The 20388-nt window shown below is 46.3% G+C and overlaps 1 protein-coding gene across 17 annotated transcripts in view; it reads left to right on the top strand.

Moving 5' to 3' along the window:
- The window catches only part of cacna1c (calcium channel, voltage-dependent, L type, alpha 1C subunit), a 224077-nt gene that overhangs the window by 145722 nt on the left and 57967 nt on the right, over nucleotides 1-20388 (top strand). For all 17 annotated transcript variants that reach the window (XM_035426451.1, XM_035426457.1, XM_035426450.1 and 14 more), the window contains exons 4-9: nucleotides 2224-2363; nucleotides 8821-8960; nucleotides 9635-9796; nucleotides 11300-11502; nucleotides 14140-14243; nucleotides 17222-17394. In XM_035426451.1, the coding sequence (XP_035282342.1) occupies nucleotides 2224-2363; nucleotides 8821-8960; nucleotides 9635-9796; nucleotides 11300-11502; nucleotides 14140-14243; nucleotides 17222-17394 (922 nt within the window). The remainder of the gene's footprint in view (nucleotides 1-2223; nucleotides 2364-8820; nucleotides 8961-9634; nucleotides 9797-11299; nucleotides 11503-14139; nucleotides 14244-17221; nucleotides 17395-20388) is intronic.

Raw genomic sequence — 20388 nt, 5'->3', positions numbered from 1 at the left:
AAGTTCTGATGCATGGCCAATGCAAGAACAGAGCTTTCTTTTTGTTAGCGTGTGACTTGTGGCCTCTGTGAAAGAGGAAATGATGGCAGCAAACTATTTCTGCTTTGATTCGTCCAAAAAAAATGGACAGGTATCCTGAAATATTTTTTGACAAAACAGTTTTTTGTTTGTTTGTTTGACCTGTGCAATTCCTCTGCCGTCGCTGAATTTACCCAGCATGCATCCTGTCCCTCACTGTGTTTAGCAACCAGTGTGACAGTCAGACAACAACCACACCTCCATTAACACCTTTCCCCATTTCATGATCATTCCAACCCTCTGTACTCTCCTCTCCTACCCCTGCTACAGTAGTGCCTGCCAGTTTCTCCTCCTCATCTTTCTCCTCCTTGTCAACATCATCATCATCATCATCATTATTGTCATTGGGCTCTTGGTTTGGACCACGTTCTGCGCTCAATCAGCATGTTCTTTGGAGCAAAGCACCTGCCCAAAGCACTTACTGTTAACATCTGCCGGTGGGCCAAAGACAGCTGGTGGGGCGGGGTATGTCAGCTCCAGTCCTGGTAGGTGCGCACGTACCCAGGTGGATATTCAGGGAGGTGGGGTGGAGAGGTTTTTAAAAGAGAGTTTACTTCAGGTCTGTGCTGCTGTCAGGGCTATCAAGGATTTGCAGTCAGGGTCTAATTATTTCTACTTGAGTGACTTGATGAGAGGTTTACATGAAGCGCTTGTATATACATGACTGGCCCTTAAACAGATCTTTAATCTGCTTTGCTGGTGTTTTTGGAAGGGCCCTACACCGATGGCAGTGTTAAGATTCAGGATGAGGGTTGCAAATTAAGAAGAAAAGAGTTGCTGTCCACTCTGCTTATTTGAAAGGCTTTTTACAGCATACCTTCAAAATGTCTGCAAAGTGAGTGGCCGGGGGACAAGGGCAAATGCAGATCGGATCAGAAACGATTTCTCAGTGTGTGCCGTTAGCTGTTTGGGTGGGTCTGTGCCGATCACGGCCACCATGCATGCAGGGGAGCTTATGGTCCTTGGAATATGTACCACCACCCTTTCCCCCCAGTTTGAGGTGTTCCCCCCCCCCCCCCCCCCCCCCCCCCAGCATGCACACAGTGCCCTGTAGCTACCGCTAGCGACCCCCCCCCCCCCATCAGCACAGCAAGTCGCCGCTACAGCACTTCTCTAATGAGGCGGGGCATTTGAGTTGAGGATTAGCTGATAAAATAATGCTAAGTAATTGGTGAAGCGCTAGCGGGCGACTGCAGACGGACAGCTGGCACTGATGGTGGTCTGCCAGGTACTCGCCTACTGGGTCTGCGTGAGCAGCAGTGCCACTGGAGCCTTTTCTGCGCGTGAGGGAGCGGCCCTCTCTGCGTTCGCAGTCGCAGTGCGCAATGAAAACTTGTTTATTGGATAGTAATATCCACCCGACACGGCAGAACACGCTGCGACAGCTCTTGATTGCATTGATAACGCCCACTGTGTGCTGGTGAAGGTGAGTGTGTGCGTGCGTGCGTGTGTCTAAGGGCAATATCTTCTCCACGAGTGTTACTCTTATAATCCCTGCCCACAGGCCTGAAAGCGATGGGGACAAGGGGGGAGGGGGGAGGGGGGAGGAATGCTCTTTCTCCCTCTGAACGAGGCAAGCGTTGATCTGGATGGGCTTGCTGAGGGCTCTTATCTTAATGATGTTTAATTGAGAGTAATTGGATTACGGGGTTTCTCGCTGGTGTGCCACTGCGGGATCGACTCCCGGGTGCAGCAAGGAGGTGCTGGCGATCTGGGGAGGTAGCGCGGGCCAGCGAAGCACCGGCCAATCGCTGCCTCTGTGAGCCTAATCGAAACTCACTCGGCCGCGTGGCCGTCACGGCTGACCTTTGACCTCTAGTCATCGTTTTTCCCTCCCTGTGTCGGCCTTTCCGGCTTTTCAGATTTTGCTTTGCAGCAAGATTGCCTATTATTGTCTGTGTATGTGGTGTGTACGTACTGGCATCTAGCTGCAAGAAGTAAAGCATGCAGAAGCCTTAATACCATTTGGCATTCTGAATCAATTCAGTAAGTGTGTGACATTCAAGTGAACACAAGCATATCTTGTTAATGTATTTTTTTCCTTGTTTACTCTAATTGACTCAATCAAGTACCAGAAACTACAAACTAACATTGCTCTCTCTCTCTATTTTTTTCTCTCTCTCTCTCTGTCTCTCTCTTGCTCAGGAACGGGTGGAGTATCTGTTCCTCATCATTTTCACAGTGGAAGCATTTCTGAAGGTAATAGCCTATGGACTGCTCTTCCACCCCAATGCGTACCTGCGCAACGGATGGAACCTGCTGGATTTCATTATAGTGGTTGTAGGGTAAGTAGCACATTTTCTGTCTCCGCGCCGTATGTGAGAAACCCAACTTTCATACTTCTTCCCTCAGGACAGGTGGAGGTGCACAGTCCATTTGGTTCAGAACGAACTGCAGAATGGGCTGAGTGTGTGGTGTTGCATTTAAAAGGGGAAAATGTCTTTTGGAATTCAAGAGCGCAATCTTCACGGACTGAAAACTACGGTCAAAGCAGGAAGGGGACACATGCATGTCCAGTTTTTGTCCCAACTGTGTGAAATTAAAGATACACACAACACACAAAATGGCTCCCGATGGTTGGTGCTTTGGCCATCATGAGAGAGCAGGCGTTTAAGGATTCAGCCAGTGTTACAGCAGGGTTCTCTGCGTGAACTTTTATCTCGCTGTCGCTGATCTACGCGTGCAGAAATGTGTATGTTCATGCTTGGTCAATGTCAGTCAAAGGCTCTTTTGATGTAACGGGATGACTTTGCACGTGTCCTTCGGGGAAGAAGTTGGTCTTTGAAGACGAGCAAACGGAGACGAGCGTCAGAAGAAGAAGCGGGGACGGGCGAGCGCCTCGTTAGCGGGGTCGCTCTGAGGCCTGGGAAGAATGCCCCCCACCCCAAGCCCCCCCCCCCGCCTTATTTTTTAAAAGCCTCTCATGCGCACAGACGGATCACAGACAGCGCGGATTAAGACATGGCCGACAGGAGGATTCAGGCTACACGCTGCTAAGTGACTGGAGCAGAACGCTCCACCCCAAAAGGCCCGTGTCCTGTGTTAGAGGCTTTCAGCCTAAAGCTCAGCGGGCTGTGTGTGAGCAGTACAGTGGGTTTAGGGCACACGTTTTAAAGGACCTCCACACGGCGCGGTGTGTTTGATCTCCTTAGATGCCCTCTTTGGGCTGCTTCAGTCTCGCGCTCCGGTGCGATGAATTGGGGAACACCATTTTGGGTGAGACGCAGTGTTTTATAAGCTTACTGCTGTATGGGATTGATTGATTCATATCTTAGGGATTACTGTACAGTTTCAGATCTGGGCTCTGTGTGGCATAAACCATGAAGAGAAGCTCTTTCTCAGATCCCTCTAAATATTCATGCAAAATTCCTCTCATACTGTTCATCACTGTAGCCTACAAGCCTTGCCCCACCCCCTCTGTGGGGCACTCTGTCACTTGTTTCTCAAATTTGACAGCACCCTCCCAGGACAGAAAAGTGTAGCCCCATAGAGCAGGGAGGGGCAAATCCATTCCTGCAGGGCCGGGGACGGTGTGTATGCGGGTTTTCATTATCACCAGTTATAGCAGCCAAATTAACCAATCAGCTGAATATACTGCATACATGTTGGTTTAATTGCAGATTAGACTGCAATACCCTATTTTTATGTTGTGACACAGGAACAGGTCTTCAGCTGTCATCCAAGAACTTAACTGAAAGGAAAGTAGCTGAAATAACTGTTCCTAATGGCTGGGCTAATAAAATAATTGAGAGCAGAAGTGCAGAAGCAGGTATGACCCTCTCTGAATCCCCTGTTGTACAGAGAGAGACCTCACTGTCACTACATGCACTCGGAGAGCCATGTTTGCAGAGCTCTGCTTCCCCCTCACTGAGCTCACTGGAGCGTCTCCTCAGCGTGTAAGAGAGTGCAGCATGTACAGCAGCTGCAAGCTGTATCTGTGTGTGTGAGGGGATAATGCATGTGTCTGTGTGTGTGGGTCTGTGTGTGCGTGTGTGTGTGTGTGTGTGTGTGTGTGAGAATGGGACTGTGTGTGTGTGCCTCTGTCTGCTCTATGCCTAACTACACAGTAGCCGGAAGCACAAGTTGCCGCTGACACTGATCTTAATGACATGAAAAATGTGTGTGGAGTTCGCAAGAGGCATTATTACCTCCACAGGCCCCACACAGGCCAGGGGTTTTAAAAGGCAGCTGAAAAGGATCTCTCACAGGCCACAGTGCTCACACACACACACACACACACACACACACATACCGATCCGCTCAACCTTGTTCAGTCATTACCTCATCACTACTGACGGGCTCTTCTCCCGATTCCTGCATTTCTGCCCTTACTGCAGCACAGCTTCTGGGATAAAGACCGAGTGCAATCACTGCTTTCTGTGCATTTGACGTGTTCATTAAACTATAATATAAAGATGCATACTTACTTTTTACAAATGTTTTGAGGAAAAAACTGAAAGAGTTTCCATTTGATGTGAAGCATTTGATTTGTGTGCGCAAGCACTGGAGTTCCAACAAGGTGAGGCTGTTTTGTATGGATGTTCACTTCAGGTTCACTTCTGATTGGAAGCCCACTAAACATCTTCACCACTGTTTTGTTTATATCTAAATGTCGTGTTAATTATGAAATTAACTTTGTCTCCAAGTGACCAATACCAAAGAGAAAGAAGAGAAAAATCATTTGATATTTTAACTGAAAAAAATAGGCTGTAGCTTTGCAAAATTAACTTTTTGCAAAATTAAATCTTTTTGTGGAAATAGAACATCAGAGGTGCACTTATTACTGATTACAAAAATTTAAAAAGCTCTTGTCATATGATCCCATACTTTCACAAATGCATCGTTCATTTAGATTTTTGTTCAGTTATCTTTCTTTGTTATGTTTCCAAAAAGTGCTCACATTTCCTGTCAGTTATTACAGTTGAATTGTTGCCATTTAAATCCTTTTTCCTAAATGCTTTAATTGTATTAAGATAACATTACGTGTTTTGAAATAGTTGTGTAAACCAATTGTATTCAGGCTTTCTGGAAATTTGAAAGGATTTCATTTTCATTAGTAATGCTCAGAAAGGCAGTCTTAGGTGTGTCCAGTCTATGTGCTTCTACAGATAATTGACCTTTGAACATAATTAAATGGCTTAATGCTGTTGAAAGGTTTTGACCAGGTAGCACAGAATGATTCTTACTACCAATAAGGTACAGTTCATTTGACTTTATAATATGCTGTATATTTTGTATAGTTGCTGTATTGCATAGTGCATATAAGAGATAACAGGCAAGGGGTGCGAATGAAAAGGGAATAAACAATAAACATTTTGTGTTGTGGTTAAATATTAATTGGCACACTGGAGTGATACACTGCCTGTTCTACCAAGCAGATCTTTTATTTTATTGTACAACTACATGTCAGGTAGTAACCCATAGTAACATTCATCCCAAACGTTGCCATGTCGGTGTTTGACATTGTGTAAAATATACCGAATACAGCTGGATTCATTCACTTTTGTGCTTTACACAAATACGCTGTGTGAAAATACTGGTCCTTGTGGGGTGTGCGAGATGAAATAGGCTAGCTGACCGCACATAATGCATTTTAATGGTTTGTCTCTGTGGGCGTATCAGAGGGCACCACACCTTACCGCGGCTCTGCTTCGTATACCGCGGGCATGAAAACGAGCGTGACGCCGCGTTAAGGTTTTACCGCAGCGGTGACCTCAGGCGCGGCGTTGGCTCGGTCCGTTTTCGGGGTCCGGGGCGGACCGCGCGCTTCACGGTCCCAGGGTCAGCCGCGCTAGCATATTAATCACATGTTGTTTAAAACGGTGGGACCTCCAGCCGGACAAGCGGCAATTAATTAAACTGTCCTGCGACAGCTTGTGTTAGGTCAGGGTAAGAACCCGGCTATTTCTGTTATAACGTGTGTGGTTGTGTGTGTGGATGGGGCGGGGGGGGGGGGGGGGGGGTGCGGGGTGGGGGGGGTGTTGAGTGCTCCTTTATTAGTTCATACCAGTTGTAACTGGTTAACTGATTAAACAGGGGTGGAGAGTGTGGGTGAGTGAAGCCTTTCCTTCACTTGCCTCAGTCGTTGAATGGGAGCTCCTCCCGTCTCCTCTGTACGCAGTCAGACAGGTCCGTCCGTCCCTTTTGTTCCAACACACACAATGTCAGGATCTGTCAGACTGAGCAATTAAACCGGATACATGCACATCACCGCCTATGGAATCAATTAAAGAGGACAGGGGGAAAAAAAGACAAGTGAAAGACTTTTGGCTTTCGGAGAGAAAGAAAAGACACCTCTGACTTTGTCATGCTAATGATTTTAATTATCGAGTGGGATCGCCCTGGGGTGGCATAATGCAGCCTCTTGGCTGGGGGAGGAGAGGGCCTGTCTCTCTGTCAGCAGGGTCCTGAGTGGCAGTCGTCTTGTCCCCGCTCCTGCCCCCCCCCCCCGCTCCCTCTCTTTCCCTCTCTGTTTTGCACTCTTGTGCTTTCCTAACTTTCCCTTCAACCTTGAAGCAGAGATTAGAGGAAATGCGGTTATCGGCGCGATTGCTTGTCATTTCCAATCATCTGCATCTAAAGCAGGAACGGCTGAGGGCCTGTAAGAGGAGAGGGGAGAGGGGAGGGGGGAGAGGGGAGGGGGAGCCGCGCGCGTTTTGCATAATGTCCTTTGTGGCCGGATGAAATGGGCTCTCGGGTGACTGATTGAATTGTGGCTTTTTCCATCTCTGAGACCGATATGAGGTTCCTTACGTAACACCGTATCTGACGCCGCGAAGGCCTATTATTTGTGCTTGCGTTTATATACGGCTGTATGTAGCCTGCTTTATAGCGAATCATCGGACAGTGAGGTACTTTATAAAATAAATATGGATCTGCTGCACTATTCCCGTCAATCCGGCCAGCGAGGCAGGTAGACAGCGGGTGAATGATTCATTTAGATGCAATCTTTTTTATTAATTGTTTTTCCCCCTCAGCTGTGGAAATGGATATGGCTTTCAGGAATGACGCACAGATGTACTCATATTCCCCTGCCTGAATCGGGTGCTTGAGGTCTGACTTTTTGTTTAAAGGCTTCAAATGTACGCATTTCTTTTATTGCACCCGTGTTCTTCCCACCAGAAATGATTGTATTCCTTTTTATTATACGCCGAGTATCCTTGACTGTGTTCCGTGCCGAGGCGCAGACCAAGAGACTGAGGGCATTATCAGGTTTTACTGCCTGCTCCCTTCTCTGCAGTGCATGGCGGGATTGCGGTAACATGAGCGTGTGCAGTGATGCCTGGTGGATCTATTTACATGACACCTCTGGGTGGGGGGGCTAGAGACCCTGTGACTGGTTCTGCCCCTCCCCTCCCTTCTGTGTGGAAGGGGCTAGGAACCCCATGATGGCTTCCGGACACCCACACGCCCCCCCAGGCTGTACTCTCAAAATCACCTTATCACCCGCGTTTCCCTTGGAGATTGGCTCTTGGGAGAGGGAGGCGCTGTGCTGCTGGGCCGCCGGGTGTCTGCCTGAGGGGCTCCGTGTTTCCTGGGAGGAGAGACGGAAGGTGCCGGATTCCCCGCGGGGAGAAGCGCTGATGTGGGCTTAATGCATTCCTGCATTCAGCCCGGGTGACCAGGTGTCTCCGCTGACATTTGTGGCTACCTGAGCCTACCCAAGCGCTTCAGCGGATTGCTCTTTATATGAATAACCACGTGAGACTCTGTACTCACTGTACAATACGGGCTTCTCTGCATTCAGCTGATGCGGTCACATTCTGAAAACATCCCTTTTTGTGTCAATGGAAAAATTAAGAAAAAGGGCACTTGAAAATTTCCTTTTTCTTTTTTTTTCGAAAAGTGATCACTCAGCTATTGTAAACGTGCCAAGGGTTAGGAGCGCCTCTTCCCTAATTAATGTTTTATTGATGTTAAATTCTGATTTTCAGTGCTGATGCATCATTAGAATTCAACAATCAGCTGATGACTAATGGCCTTGCCAGCGCTCCCTGTGCGATTTCAATTTTCATTCCTTGGTCTAATCAGGCATTTTCCGCTCAAGAGTTTGCTGAGGCCCCGAGATCACACGGCGGCAGGTGTTTTTAACGAACAAATTGAGAGCCATTTTTATGAGCACTGTTCTTTTCAGGCATTTTTTTCCTGTGGTAATTGATAGTGCACCACATCTGAAACCGAGGATGAATGCTCTCTGTGTGGAATTCTTTGGGGAAAAAAATGATGTTGTGGTTATGCTAATGGTTACTGCGATTTATGGAGTACAACTAGGGCACTCAAAGCAGTGCCAAGTGGGGATCTTTCAGCAACTGAATTACATCCAAGGAACGTGTGCCGCTTTCTGAGTCCTGCTTTGTTCCTTGTGTCTCAGCCACTTAATCCACAGCCAATGGCAAACCACTGGCATTGTTTCAATTGCTGCAATGAAATAATCAATTAATAATTTCTCATATTGATGCTCTGAAATTATTTCTCCTTTGAATGTTGTCATCAAATAGTTTTTTATGGTATATGAATTGATGGAATTTCTTGAATCTGAAATAGTTCTGAAATAATTGGTGATAATGTCGCAAATAATGTTTTTGAAATAATTCATTCATTTTAACATGCAGAAACATATTTTGTTACCAACATGTTGTTGCTTTCTCCCTCTGCTTGTGGAAATTGCGGTTAATGTTGTACTTCTTCATTTGGACAGCATTAACCCAAACCTATCTGTGTCTGTCTCTTTGTGTCCATCAGGCTTTTTAGTGCTATTTTAGAACAAGCCACCAAAGGGGACGGGGCGACGCCCATCGGAGGGAAGGCCGCGGGCTTCGACGTGAAGGCGCTGAGGGCGTTCAGGGTGCTGCGGCCCCTCAGGCTGGTGTCCGGAGTGCCCAGTGAGTGTCCCTCCTGCCCGCTCCTCAGGGGCGGGGGAGCATCTCGGCCTCTACGGGGGGTTGCTGGTTGTTTTTAAGTATGTGTTCTCCTGTACTGTATTAGGAGAGGAAAGCTAACCCTTGAGTTTTCGAGTTTACGGGATACATCCTTTAAAGATGGGATGTTCTCGTAGGCCTGACTTATTTCATAAAGGACGGTTGAGGGTAAGTTAATTGATATTGCTGGTGAGTGTGACAGGAGAGCGCACAGTATCGTCTGAGACAGCCCTGTAACACGAGGTCACTCTGTTCTAAAAGAGGTGATTTCTCTCCAGAGTCCAAAGATGAATGGACAGTCAGTGAAGAAAGTTGAGAGGGAAGGGATCTGTATGCAAGCAGATGAGTGTTGTCATCGCTGAGCTGGTCGTTTATGGCCTCCCAGTAACCGCTAGCTCAGTTCCCCCAGTCATGAGAAATATGGGTACCTCTACCTCTGCCCAAATGAGGTGTGGCACAGATGCTCACCATTACTATGATCTAGATCTAGAAGTTTAGAGGGGCAGAAACCTGCATTAGTTTTGGATGTGCAAAATGCATTGTGTATATTTACAGTGACGCCTCAGAGAGTTTAGTCATGAACATAAACATGTTTTACAGGGGAGTGTAAAAGCGCAAATTGCTGTGTCCCTTCCCAGGCCTGCAGGTGGTGTTGAACTCCATCATTAAAGCCATGGTCCCGTTGCTGCACATCGCCCTCCTTGTCCTCTTCGTCATCATCATCTACGCCATCATCGGCCTGGAGCTCTTCATGGGCAAGATGCACCGCACCTGCTTCTTCTACCGCGACGGACACCTAGGTGAGTCCCTAACCGCCCTCCACCTGTGTTCGCCTCCATCCTCTCCACCTCTACCTCCACCTCATCAGGTCCACACGGCTTGCTCTGGGGGGTGGGGGGGGGGGGGGTGACCTTCCCCCACAAGGTCAGAATTTTAGAGATTTAAAAATTGTTAAACATTTGGAGTTGCATTTGCACTATTGTTCTATTTTGACTCACTCTAAATCCAAGAAACCTTTGGACCTTGCAAAAGTTCATGCCCTTCTGTATCAATGAGCCAATAAAATGAAAAAGACCCATGTGCATCTTCATGGGGAGGTGGTGGAATCTCAACCCTTATATCTGTCATTTATATGCCTCATTTTAGCCAGGCAGGCCAACCAAGAAATACAGTCTTTTCCCACAACAGCCTGAAGAATGAATGTGGTTTGTGGAGTGAATGGGTGCATACTCGTATTCTTACTGCATGAGCCTCGAATTCAAAGGGATTGCCGTATTACTGCCCCATCTTTGTACACTGCAGCGCATGCAAATGTCAAGCCAGGATTAGAAGCGGATGTGGATGCGCAAGGCAGCTTCCATTCAAAGGATGTTTACTGATATTCATTCAGCAGTCTGAATAATAGTCAGGAAGTCCCCCTTTTAACCTTGAGCTCAACCGTGCTCTAAATACACTCTCTGAGCGGGAGTCACACTAGCTGCTCACCACGCAGACCGACTCGTCTTCATGCTACGAGGGTTTGCTAATCTAATCTATGTATTTTAAGAGTAAACATGAGATAGGAACTGGCATCATGAAGCATGAATAAAGAGGTTTTTGGTTGGTTTAGCAAGTCAGCGGGGGAGCAGGTCCGCTGTTTACTCTCACACGGCATCTCAGATGACTGTGTCACGCGTCCGTGCGTTCCAGGCGAACTCCCCATTTTGTTCTGCGCTTTGCTGCGATTTCACGCCTCGGTGTGTCGACCCTCAGAATTGGAATGCGGCAGTTCATATTTTTAGGAGGACACAACCTCAGTGCTGTCATCTGTGTCCTCTGTCAGTCCAACACACTTCTACCCTGGGAGAGTAGCGAGATTAAGGTCAATTCATTTGCAGTTGAAGGAATTCAGGAAATTAGTAGTAATTCAGTTCATGAATTGAAAATACACATACTGTTCTATTGGGACTTTTCAATTATTTGTTTGAATAAAAATATTCTGGAGAGACTGAATTTTAGTGGTATTCATCTCAACTCGTATATTAGTACGCAAATCACTGACATTTTTTGTCGTTGTTTTTATATTAACAATACGCACTCTGTAGATTAAACCTGCTGAAGTCAACATGAACATATAAGCGTTGTTTTTTATAAAATCTCTGAGGACTACTAATGAAAGCCAAGCAGTTTCTGCTTGTTTTGTGGTAACATCTCATCTGTGGTCCATGAACTATCAGGCTTAAGTCTCATGGTGTCTTAAGTCTCATCAGCACCTCTGGTGTCTGAGCAGCAGGTGTTAGCAAAGCTGCTATCTGTGTTGCTAGGTCCCACCTCTGAGGAGAAGCCTGCCCCCTGCGCCCAAGCGCACGCCCACGGCAGGCAGTGCAGCCCGGAGAACATCACCAAGTGCGAGATGGGCTGGGAGGGGCCCAACTACGGCATCACCAACTTCGACAACTTTGCCTTTGCCATGCTGACGGTCTTTCAGTGCATCACCATGGAAGGCTGGACGGACGTGCTGTACTGGGTGAGTCGGGCCCCGGCACTGGGGTTTGTCTGAGTGTGCTGTACTGCGCTGTACTGCGCTGTGCCACCTCTGACAAACTGCATCGAGCTCACAAGCAAACGGCATGCAGGCTTCCAGCAGGGATTCCAACTGAACTTCCAACTGAGAGTGGACCCACACATACAACACATTCCAGTTCACTGAGCTAACACACACACACACACACACACGCACACAGGCACCCACACACAATCATATACACACGCACATAGCCACACACATGGAAAATTACTTCGTAAACACAACTGTTGTCACATAAAAAATTATCGAAATCTGTGAAAATGTGTGACAGTATACATGTATATATTTAAATGTTTGTAGTCTCATACATTTCCTTATACAGTAAATGGTTATCAATTTCATTGAATGCCAAAATCATCTACAATTGATAAGCGGAAAAGTTAAGCATTTGTTTTCATTTAAATATAAATAAAAGTTCCCAGAAACATCCGTGAAGTGAATTTTGATTATGGAGGAAGCCTACGGGTCTGGCTTTAGAATGTGTTTCTATAACAGTGACTCAAATACACAGCCATGAAAAATAGTCTACAGAAGATAATTTCTTGCACAAAATCAATGCACAAAATGGGTTCTGTAATTGAAGACAAGAATAAACCATGTTCAGAGTCACAATTCTCCTAATTCCTGACTGTGTACTAAAGCTCCCGGTGAATACATGAATAGATTAAACGCAAAATTAAATTTATGTATTTATTTTTCCCTGACGCACATAAAATGTGAATGGTATGGGAGCTAAATTTCCTCCAGCTATAACAAGCTTTAAGCTGCAGTAATCCCTGACACTTCTTATGGTGAACTGTATAAAAGCAAAGCCTGTATACAGTTTGCATTTGATAGACACACCAGTTTAAAGCCTTATATTAGAAAACATGAACACATTACTAGGGTGGTGGAAAAATTGCTATTTTACAACACTTTTTTCACTGTGCATGTAAATTTGAAATGCCTGCGCAAACATTTCATTCAGTGCACAGGCACAATACCAATCAAAGATAAGGACGATAAGAAGACCAATCCAAGCACAGATAGTTTTTTTGCTTATCGCTGTCAGATCCCAACAGATTTTTTGTTTTACATAGAGCTCTGCCTTTCGACTAATCCAAACACTGCACTGGCTACATGGGATTCATTCGTGTTGGTATAATTTCCACCACAGATCTCCTGACCAGATAGGCAGCTCTGCATGCTTTCTGCCTCTTGTCTGGGCAGTTCCAGTCTGTTACTGCTAGCACTGGATGCCTTCTTATTGTCCTTCATTCAGAAGGAGCCAGAAAATAAGAACACATTTTGCACAATGACTGTACAGTATTTTACCTGAATTAAAACCATTTTTATTGCATTGGCCTGTGAGACTCCCGGCTTCGGCTGGTACCGGCACAGTCAGGTATTTGATACCAGACCTTGGGCCATGTTGCTACACCAAGAACTAGCGTTTTAGCTGGATGTGCTCCCGGGTTGCTCAAGGTGATATGATACTCAGTGTTAAGCACACGGAGATGAATATCTCATCGGTACATAGAATATCTGTGACCAGTATTGAGTACACCACCTGCGCTGGCTCTGTCCTTCCTACCATCTCTGTCCCTTTGTCTGTTTCCCTTTCCCTCTTCTTTCCCTCTTCTTCTGCTTTCCTTCCACTTGTCCAGCAGTGTGACTGGCCCCACCGGTCCCAAGGTGTGTGGGCCACAGAGAGCAGACATCACGTTTATGTAGCGCCTTTCATAGAAACGGGGGTCGGGGAGTTACTGACCTCAGTGGCTCTGTGCAGTTTGCGTAGCACCAGGTGAGGCGCAAAAGCCTATTTTTGAGCTGCGTGGAATACTTAGCAAAAATCAGCTAAGGTGTGGAGGCAGGGATCAGTTCAGCCAGTCAGACTGGTCAGTTATTGGAGGTTCAGACTGATGGTACCTGATTTGGTAATTATTTTTCCACATCATTCAGTGGATACCATCTCCTCCTGGACAGTGTCCCTACCATTGAATTTAGGAAACATTTATGTTTTTTAAAGGGGATGTGTATACTGGCCAGTGTAGCTCAACGGCTTGTGTGAAGAGCCTCTACTGCAAGAGAAGAAAGCAATTGGAGAGAAAACGAATAATATTGCTTCAAGAGAAAGGGTAAACATAGCTGTGTGCTCCCATCTTAGGACATGAAGAGAATTTTTATTTCAAAGACCCAATAGCGGCAGTGATTATACATCTCTGGAAAGAACACATCTTCTCCTCTCCATTAAATATACAGGCTATTTTAAAATGCCTTTCTTACGCTCTCAGTTTATGCTGATGGAGACATTTTCCTTTGTGCAGGAAATGTGTTCAGGCACTGTAATCTTGCGTGGATGTGTCCTGGTGAGCACAGTTCTGCTGAGTTTAGAGTTCAGCTCACTCTGTGTGCGACAGCTTCAAGACGTTGTTTGAATGAAAGTAATCCAGACAGAGCTTTGTCAAAAAAAAGTCGCCTTAGTCCTTGTTTAATTTCTTCCTTGCTTCTTTTTACCATCTGGGTTTTCTCTCTCTTTCTTTTCTCCCTGTTTTCTAAACCCACTCTATTTTTTTCTAACCTTCCTCCATCTTTCAGATGCAGGACGCTATGGGCTATGAGCTTCCCTGGGTCTATTTTGTCAGTCTGGTCATCTTTGGATCCTTTTTCGTACTAAATCTGGTTCTGGGGGTGTTGAGCGGGTAAGAGCGCCTTGTGTCCACTGCTGCCTGTGATCACTAACCAGACAACAAGACTCGAGCTGAGGGTGCAGCGCAGAGGAGACAGATCCACATGCGCTAAAAGAGAAACCTGATTATCCAGACTGGAATTTAGAAAATTGGCGGGGGTGGGTGTGGATTGTATTAATAAAACAACAGTGCCAAAAGACCAAAAAAAGCAAAGAGAGTCTAATTGCTGTGGAAATGCCACTCCAGGAATCTTGACATTTCTTTTCCGTGAATCACTTCTGTTGTGTTGAAAATGTCAGGTTATTGGTGAGGCAATGGTGATTTTGGCAGTGTGTCCACACAGAGAGCATTCTGGGATAGTAAGGCCCACGGGGTTATGTTGGTGATTCAGGAGATTCAGGAAACCGTGAACCTGTCTATCTGTTTTATGATAATCTGTTTGATGATCTATCTCAATGAGGGCTTCAGGTGCACTGATTCATAGTTCATTGTCTTCAAGACAACCCTGTTCCAGCTAAACTACTTTCAGATGAGAGTGAGAGAAGGCATAAGCTTAGGTTTATGTGTGTATTTGCGTCATAATTCCCAATTTGTGAAGATTTAATATGGCAAATGTATTCATTCTTTGGTACAGCCAGACTCTTGACATAAGTTTTAGTAGTGTTTCGTTTTTAGTTTTAGTTTCCGATACAAAATTGAATTGAACTAAGCCGGTGGATTCCGTGGTCGTGTGTTCCTGCTGAAATGGGGAAGAGGGAAATGTAGCACAAGCACTGCAGCCAATGGACAGCAGTAAATATTCACTCACATCTGTTTTATTGGACAGACTGGTTTGCATGGCCAGAGGGAATAAATTGGCCTGGATAAACAGGCTAACTTTCCCATCTAGAAAAGCAGTAGTTTGGCTGTTCTGATTTCTTTTTTTTCTTCATTCCCTTAATGGTGAATTGGGTCAGGGAAAGGACTTTTCTTGATGTACTGCTGAAGGGTCGTCCAAAGTGTTTGCCCCAGGGAATACGCTCCTTCTTAGAACCAAACCGTTTTTCAACCAAAAAAGGGCGCCTGCAGTCTGAGGGACAGCTGATTTAGCTGCTGTATGTCAAGTTTTCTGGGGGTTGTTGGAATCTCCAAACGATTGAAGGCTGGATTGGCTGGGAAATGCGCTGGAGCAGTCACCCAATGGAGTCTTGTTGCTCTGAGTTATTAATGCACACTAATTATTGCTCCATCTTTCCAGGTGAATGATGCCATCGGAAATGGGTGGCCCTGGATCTATTTTGTTACTCTAATCATCATAGGGTCATTTTTTGTTCTTAACTTGGTTCTGGGTGTGCTGAGCGGGTAAGAATGGGTTTTATCAGTTTGTGTCTTTCAGCTCTCTTCTTTCCTTCTCTGCACTGTAAAATAACACTTTTTATACTTATTTTATTTGTGCAATTCGGATTTGTCTACATTTCAGATTCAACCCTCTGGCCAAGGCCAGTTTCAGTTTACCTTGCAATATTTTATGGTGAGGCTAGTCAATGAGTAGAGAAAACAATAATCTGGAAAAAAATGTTAAAGTAATCTTTCATAAAAATGTTTACGTGAAGGAAAACTGCAGCCTTCTTTGAGCTGTTTTTATTATTTCAGAAATTAAGTTTGACTCTTCAAAGCTCCTCGAAAGAATTTTACAGTGACCTCCAGCAGTTCAGGTTGTTGTCTTCCCCTTAGCTGCAGTCAGATTTATTCCTGGCCAACTGTTGCGTTCTCTCCATTCCCTGAGGTCACGTGTACGCTGGGTTTCATTCCAAATGCATGTTCTGCGGGGTGATTGCAAAAGTTAGCCACAAAATCATTCGAATAACTAAAACCGATCATTGCGAAGGCACCGTCAATGAATGTGTAAGCTGATTACTGTCAGGGAGTCAAGGAGCGCTGCCCAGCATGCTAAAATGGAAAGAGCTCGAGGCGGGGGGAGAAGCTCTCCAGGCCTTTTTAAAAATGTGCAGGTGGTGAATTAGACCGCAGTGGGGGCCGGGCTAGCAGTCGGCATGGCTCACTGGCGCTCACCGTTTGTGTTGCAGATTGTCTGCGAGATGCGATCTGACAGCAGTGATGAGCTGGGCTCATTGATCTGGGGGCTGTGCGCTCGCTGTGGGCTGAGGGTGTAATTTCGCACGTCCCTGGGCTCTCCCCGCTCGCTCGCTCGCTCGCTCTCCGTACTGCCGGAGCCCCGCTTCTCCCCCGCATCGATCACGCTGAATGCGCTCCCTCCTGGAGGTGGAATCTCCAGTAGGCCCCATTACCATTCCTGCAGCTCTCATGCTGGTGCAGATATACATTGTGCTTCGGGTGAAATACAGCGTGCGGTTTAAGAATGCCTTATCCTTTAAAGGGCATTCCCGTACGGCGTAGTTCCTCTTAGGTTTGTTCCCGATGGCAGCGTGCCTTTTAGCAGCTTTAGCATCAATTGAAATACCAATTTCCACCAATTTCCATAAAAAACATATTTTCAAAAACGAACGTGGGAGTTGCTTTCTTCTTCGGTTATCATCTGTTGCCTTTCCTTCCATTTAATCCCAAACGCGGCCGCTGCATGTTTGTGTGTTTGAAGAGAGCGAGGGGACTCCGCTGTCCCTACTGGTTCTCTCACTTCTGATGTCTATGTGTGAGTGAGGACACATCTCTGGCAAAGTCAGAAGGGTGCCACTCTTCCCTTGACCTTCCAGTTCCTCTCTAAACATTTGTTTACTTCTGAGTTCCTTCTGGATACTGTCTCAACTTTAATTGTATGTTTTATTTTTTGTTTGATTTTTAAATTTTTAAATTGTTGAACATTCAGCTGTGTTGTCTAGTTAGGACTGTTTGCCTCAACTTGGCTGTTTCCATGAACCAGATTTCAGATCCTTCTTTCTTCCTGTCCTTGTCCCTCTCCTTTCCTCCTCTCCTTCTGCCAATCCCTCCATCCTTCTCTCCCTCCTTCTCTGTCCGTGCCCGGTGGCGTGCAGGGAGTTCTCAAAGGAGCGAGAGAAGGCTAAAGCTCGGGGGGACTTTCAGAAACTGAGGGAGAAGCAGCAGCTGGAGGAGGACCTGAAAGGGTACCTGGACTGGATCACCCAGGCCGAGGACATCGACCCCGAGAACGAGGAAGAGGGACTGGATGAAGAGAAGCCCAGAAACCGTGAGTGCTGGTGGGGGGGAGTGTGGGGCTGTGTTGCGGACCGCGTGGTGAAGTTTGGGGAAGGGAGGTGAAATGTGTGATGTGGAGAGAGTGGGTCTGTGTGGGGACAAGGGTGGATCTCTTTGGGGGAGAGTTTGGAGGTTTTGCTGTTGGAGATTGTGGGGAAGAGGGTGAAGGCATTGGAGAGTGAGTGTGATGTGGGGGGAAAGAGAGGGGCAGCGGATTTGGGTGTGAGCGGGAAATAATGGTAGAAGGCTGGGGGTGGGGAGATGGGGCATGGGGGATTGAGCTAGAGATTGGGGGGTAAGGAGCCTGTGAGGAGCCTGGGGCTCTCGAGGGGAAGGGGGGTATAATGTGGCCTGTGTGAAAGCCTGTGTGTGTGGCCTGTGGCCTGCTCTCGGTGGTCGGCAATTGTTGAGCTGAAAGACGTTGGTTGAGCAGATTCTGTTTTAAGCAGTGACCATCACCACCACTGACACCGACACTGTCCTTACATCCTGCGATGGGATGTTGAGCTTGTTGCTAAGGTGCATTCTTGGACTGCCCCAGGTTACCCGTCTCCCCCCCCTTTCTCCAGCAATGGAGTCTGAGCACTAACGGGCGCTCGATTTGCACCAGCAATCCTTTTTTAAATTTTTTCTCCACATGGTCAATAGGATATTGATTTCTCTTAAGGCCTTTATGCTAGGATAGCTTATTTCTTTGTCCGCTAATATATTGCTCCAGGGGACTGGGTCAGTGGCATCGCTGGTATGTTAATCACGGTGGTGAAATGTGCTGCGTCAGTGAGCCGGCGGTGAGCGATGTCCCGTCTTGTAAAGCAGCTTACCCCATTACCCCAAACCCGTCAACAAAATGACATGACCATCATGCGCCCCCCATTCGTCACACCCTATCCCCCTTTTTATTTTTGACCCCTTAAGGTTGGGGTGGACCTTATCATCCAGTAAATCCCAATGCTACGCCAAATGTGTTCTCTGGTGTGTTTTGTTAAGGGGTTTTTTTTTTTTAATCTTGTACTAACCATCCCTGCAAAGGAACACAGATTTTGAGTTTTTTGTGTTTTTCTGTTTTTTGTTTTTGTTGTTATTTTTGAAAAATGCATCAAGCAGTGACCGTTCCCAGCCACACTTGGGGTGGCCTCAGGGCCTGTTGTTGTGTGCCCTCACTTACCGGCAGCGTGCGTGTTTGGGTTTTCAGCAGGACGGTGGTGTGGCGGAGCGGCCTCAGGGTCACCATCACTGTGTTTTAGCGGGTTTGCTGGAGCATTGATGGTGTCCTGAATGTGTGATTTGTATCATTACCTGCCCCTCCCCTGCTCCCTGCCCATGGGTCATATCTGAGTTCTGTTTCATGGCAGCCACTTCAACATTATCCTGAATGCTGAGACCACATGTTTGAATCTTTTAGAGAGTGAAATACAATATTAAGCTCACTCTAGTGTGTTAGTGATTCCTACTTCCCCTGTTTTGGAACTAAATCTGGTCTTAACTGTGCTTCATTACCCACATTAATGGAAGCTACTGGAGTGGACAGCTCTCACTGTATGAGGTCTCTCTTTTTCTCTCTCTTGCTCACTCACTCTTCCTTTCTCACTCCCTCCTCCTACCTCCATCCCTCCGTCTCCATCTCTGCGGCTGGAAAATTTTGATGTACCTGACGGAGAGGTACCTGGGAAAATCCAACTGGTCCCCGGTTGGGTGGGAAAGCCTTGGAGCCTTTGACCTGTGTGTGTGTGTGGGGGGGGGGGGGGGGGGGGGGGGTGGAATCAAGGGGGAGGGTTATTTCCAGAGCAGGACTAGTGTGTAGGAGACTGGTTTACAGTGACCGATAGGGTCAAGCCTTGTTTCATATACTCCTGTGTAATTAAGTCTGTGTGGTTCTCTCTCCTTTGCCTCCTCTTCTCTCGCTCTCTCTCTCCCCCCCCCCCCCCCCTCCCCCCCTCTCTCTCATGGCAGTGGCAGGCTTCCAGCTCTCCCTGTTTGTATGGGCAGGAGTGAGTGGATGCTCTGGCTATGTCTGAACGTGGACAGTGACAAAAGGCACTTGAGCACAGGGGGCGGATTCACAATCTCTCTCGCTCTCTCTCTATCTGTCTCTCTCTCTCTCTCTTCCCCACCCTCTCTCTGTGCATGCTTGCATTGTTCCGCCACAAAGACGCAGGCAGATATCACGGACCAGAGGAGAAGTCCTTGAAGTGAAATTAATTGAATGTGCCTCACATATCCCTTTGTGAGGAGTGCTGTGCGGTTAGCACACATTAATCTGAGTACTCAGTACATTCTTGCTGTATTTACAGTCACACTTTGGATTATGTGTCATAAAGCCCATACAATACACACATCTACTTATAAAACAGTAAACATGGATTATGACTGTGACTAGAGGGATATACTGTATGTATGTCACATTTGCACATGCTTCTGCTCATTTTCTGCCTCTCAGCTATAATTAAGCACTACAGTTGTTTATTGTTAATGAAGGCTTTGTAGATTATTAACACATTTCCCATTGTTTATGGGTTATGAAGGCCTTTATTGAGCAAAGCTTAATACAACATGTGACCATTTGTAATTTGTTAGCTGTGTAGGGGTTGGCTGTCCTGGGGGAGATTTGAACTTTGAGAAAAATTATACCCGAATGATTTCAGGTACGAAACCCGTTGGTAAGCTACAGCTATATCACTGAGCTTCAAGAGCTCAACCAAAATGAAGCCAGCTATGTGAATGGATTAAAGAAAGCCTCAACAAGAGTGGAGTTAAGCTGTTTAAGTATAACTTCTTGCTGGCGTGAGAATTATTTAAGACATAGATTAAATATTACACTCTAAACAATTGTACCATATAATATCCATAAGCATTAATCATTCACGTAATACCGCATTATATGGAAGTTGGTGCTCATGCATAAAGGCAGTCACATTATCATCTCAGAGTTCTGGAAACCCTGCATTACCACACGTGTGCTTTGGTATACAGTTGATCCAACAAATTT

Source organism: Anguilla anguilla, chromosome 7 (genome assembly GCF_013347855.1).
Source record: "Anguilla anguilla isolate fAngAng1 chromosome 7, fAngAng1.pri, whole genome shotgun sequence".
NCBI lineage: Eukaryota > Metazoa > Chordata > Actinopteri > Anguilliformes > Anguillidae > Anguilla > Anguilla anguilla.
Note: the sequence above shows the minus strand (reverse complement) of the source record. Positions and strands in the feature narration are given on the sequence as shown.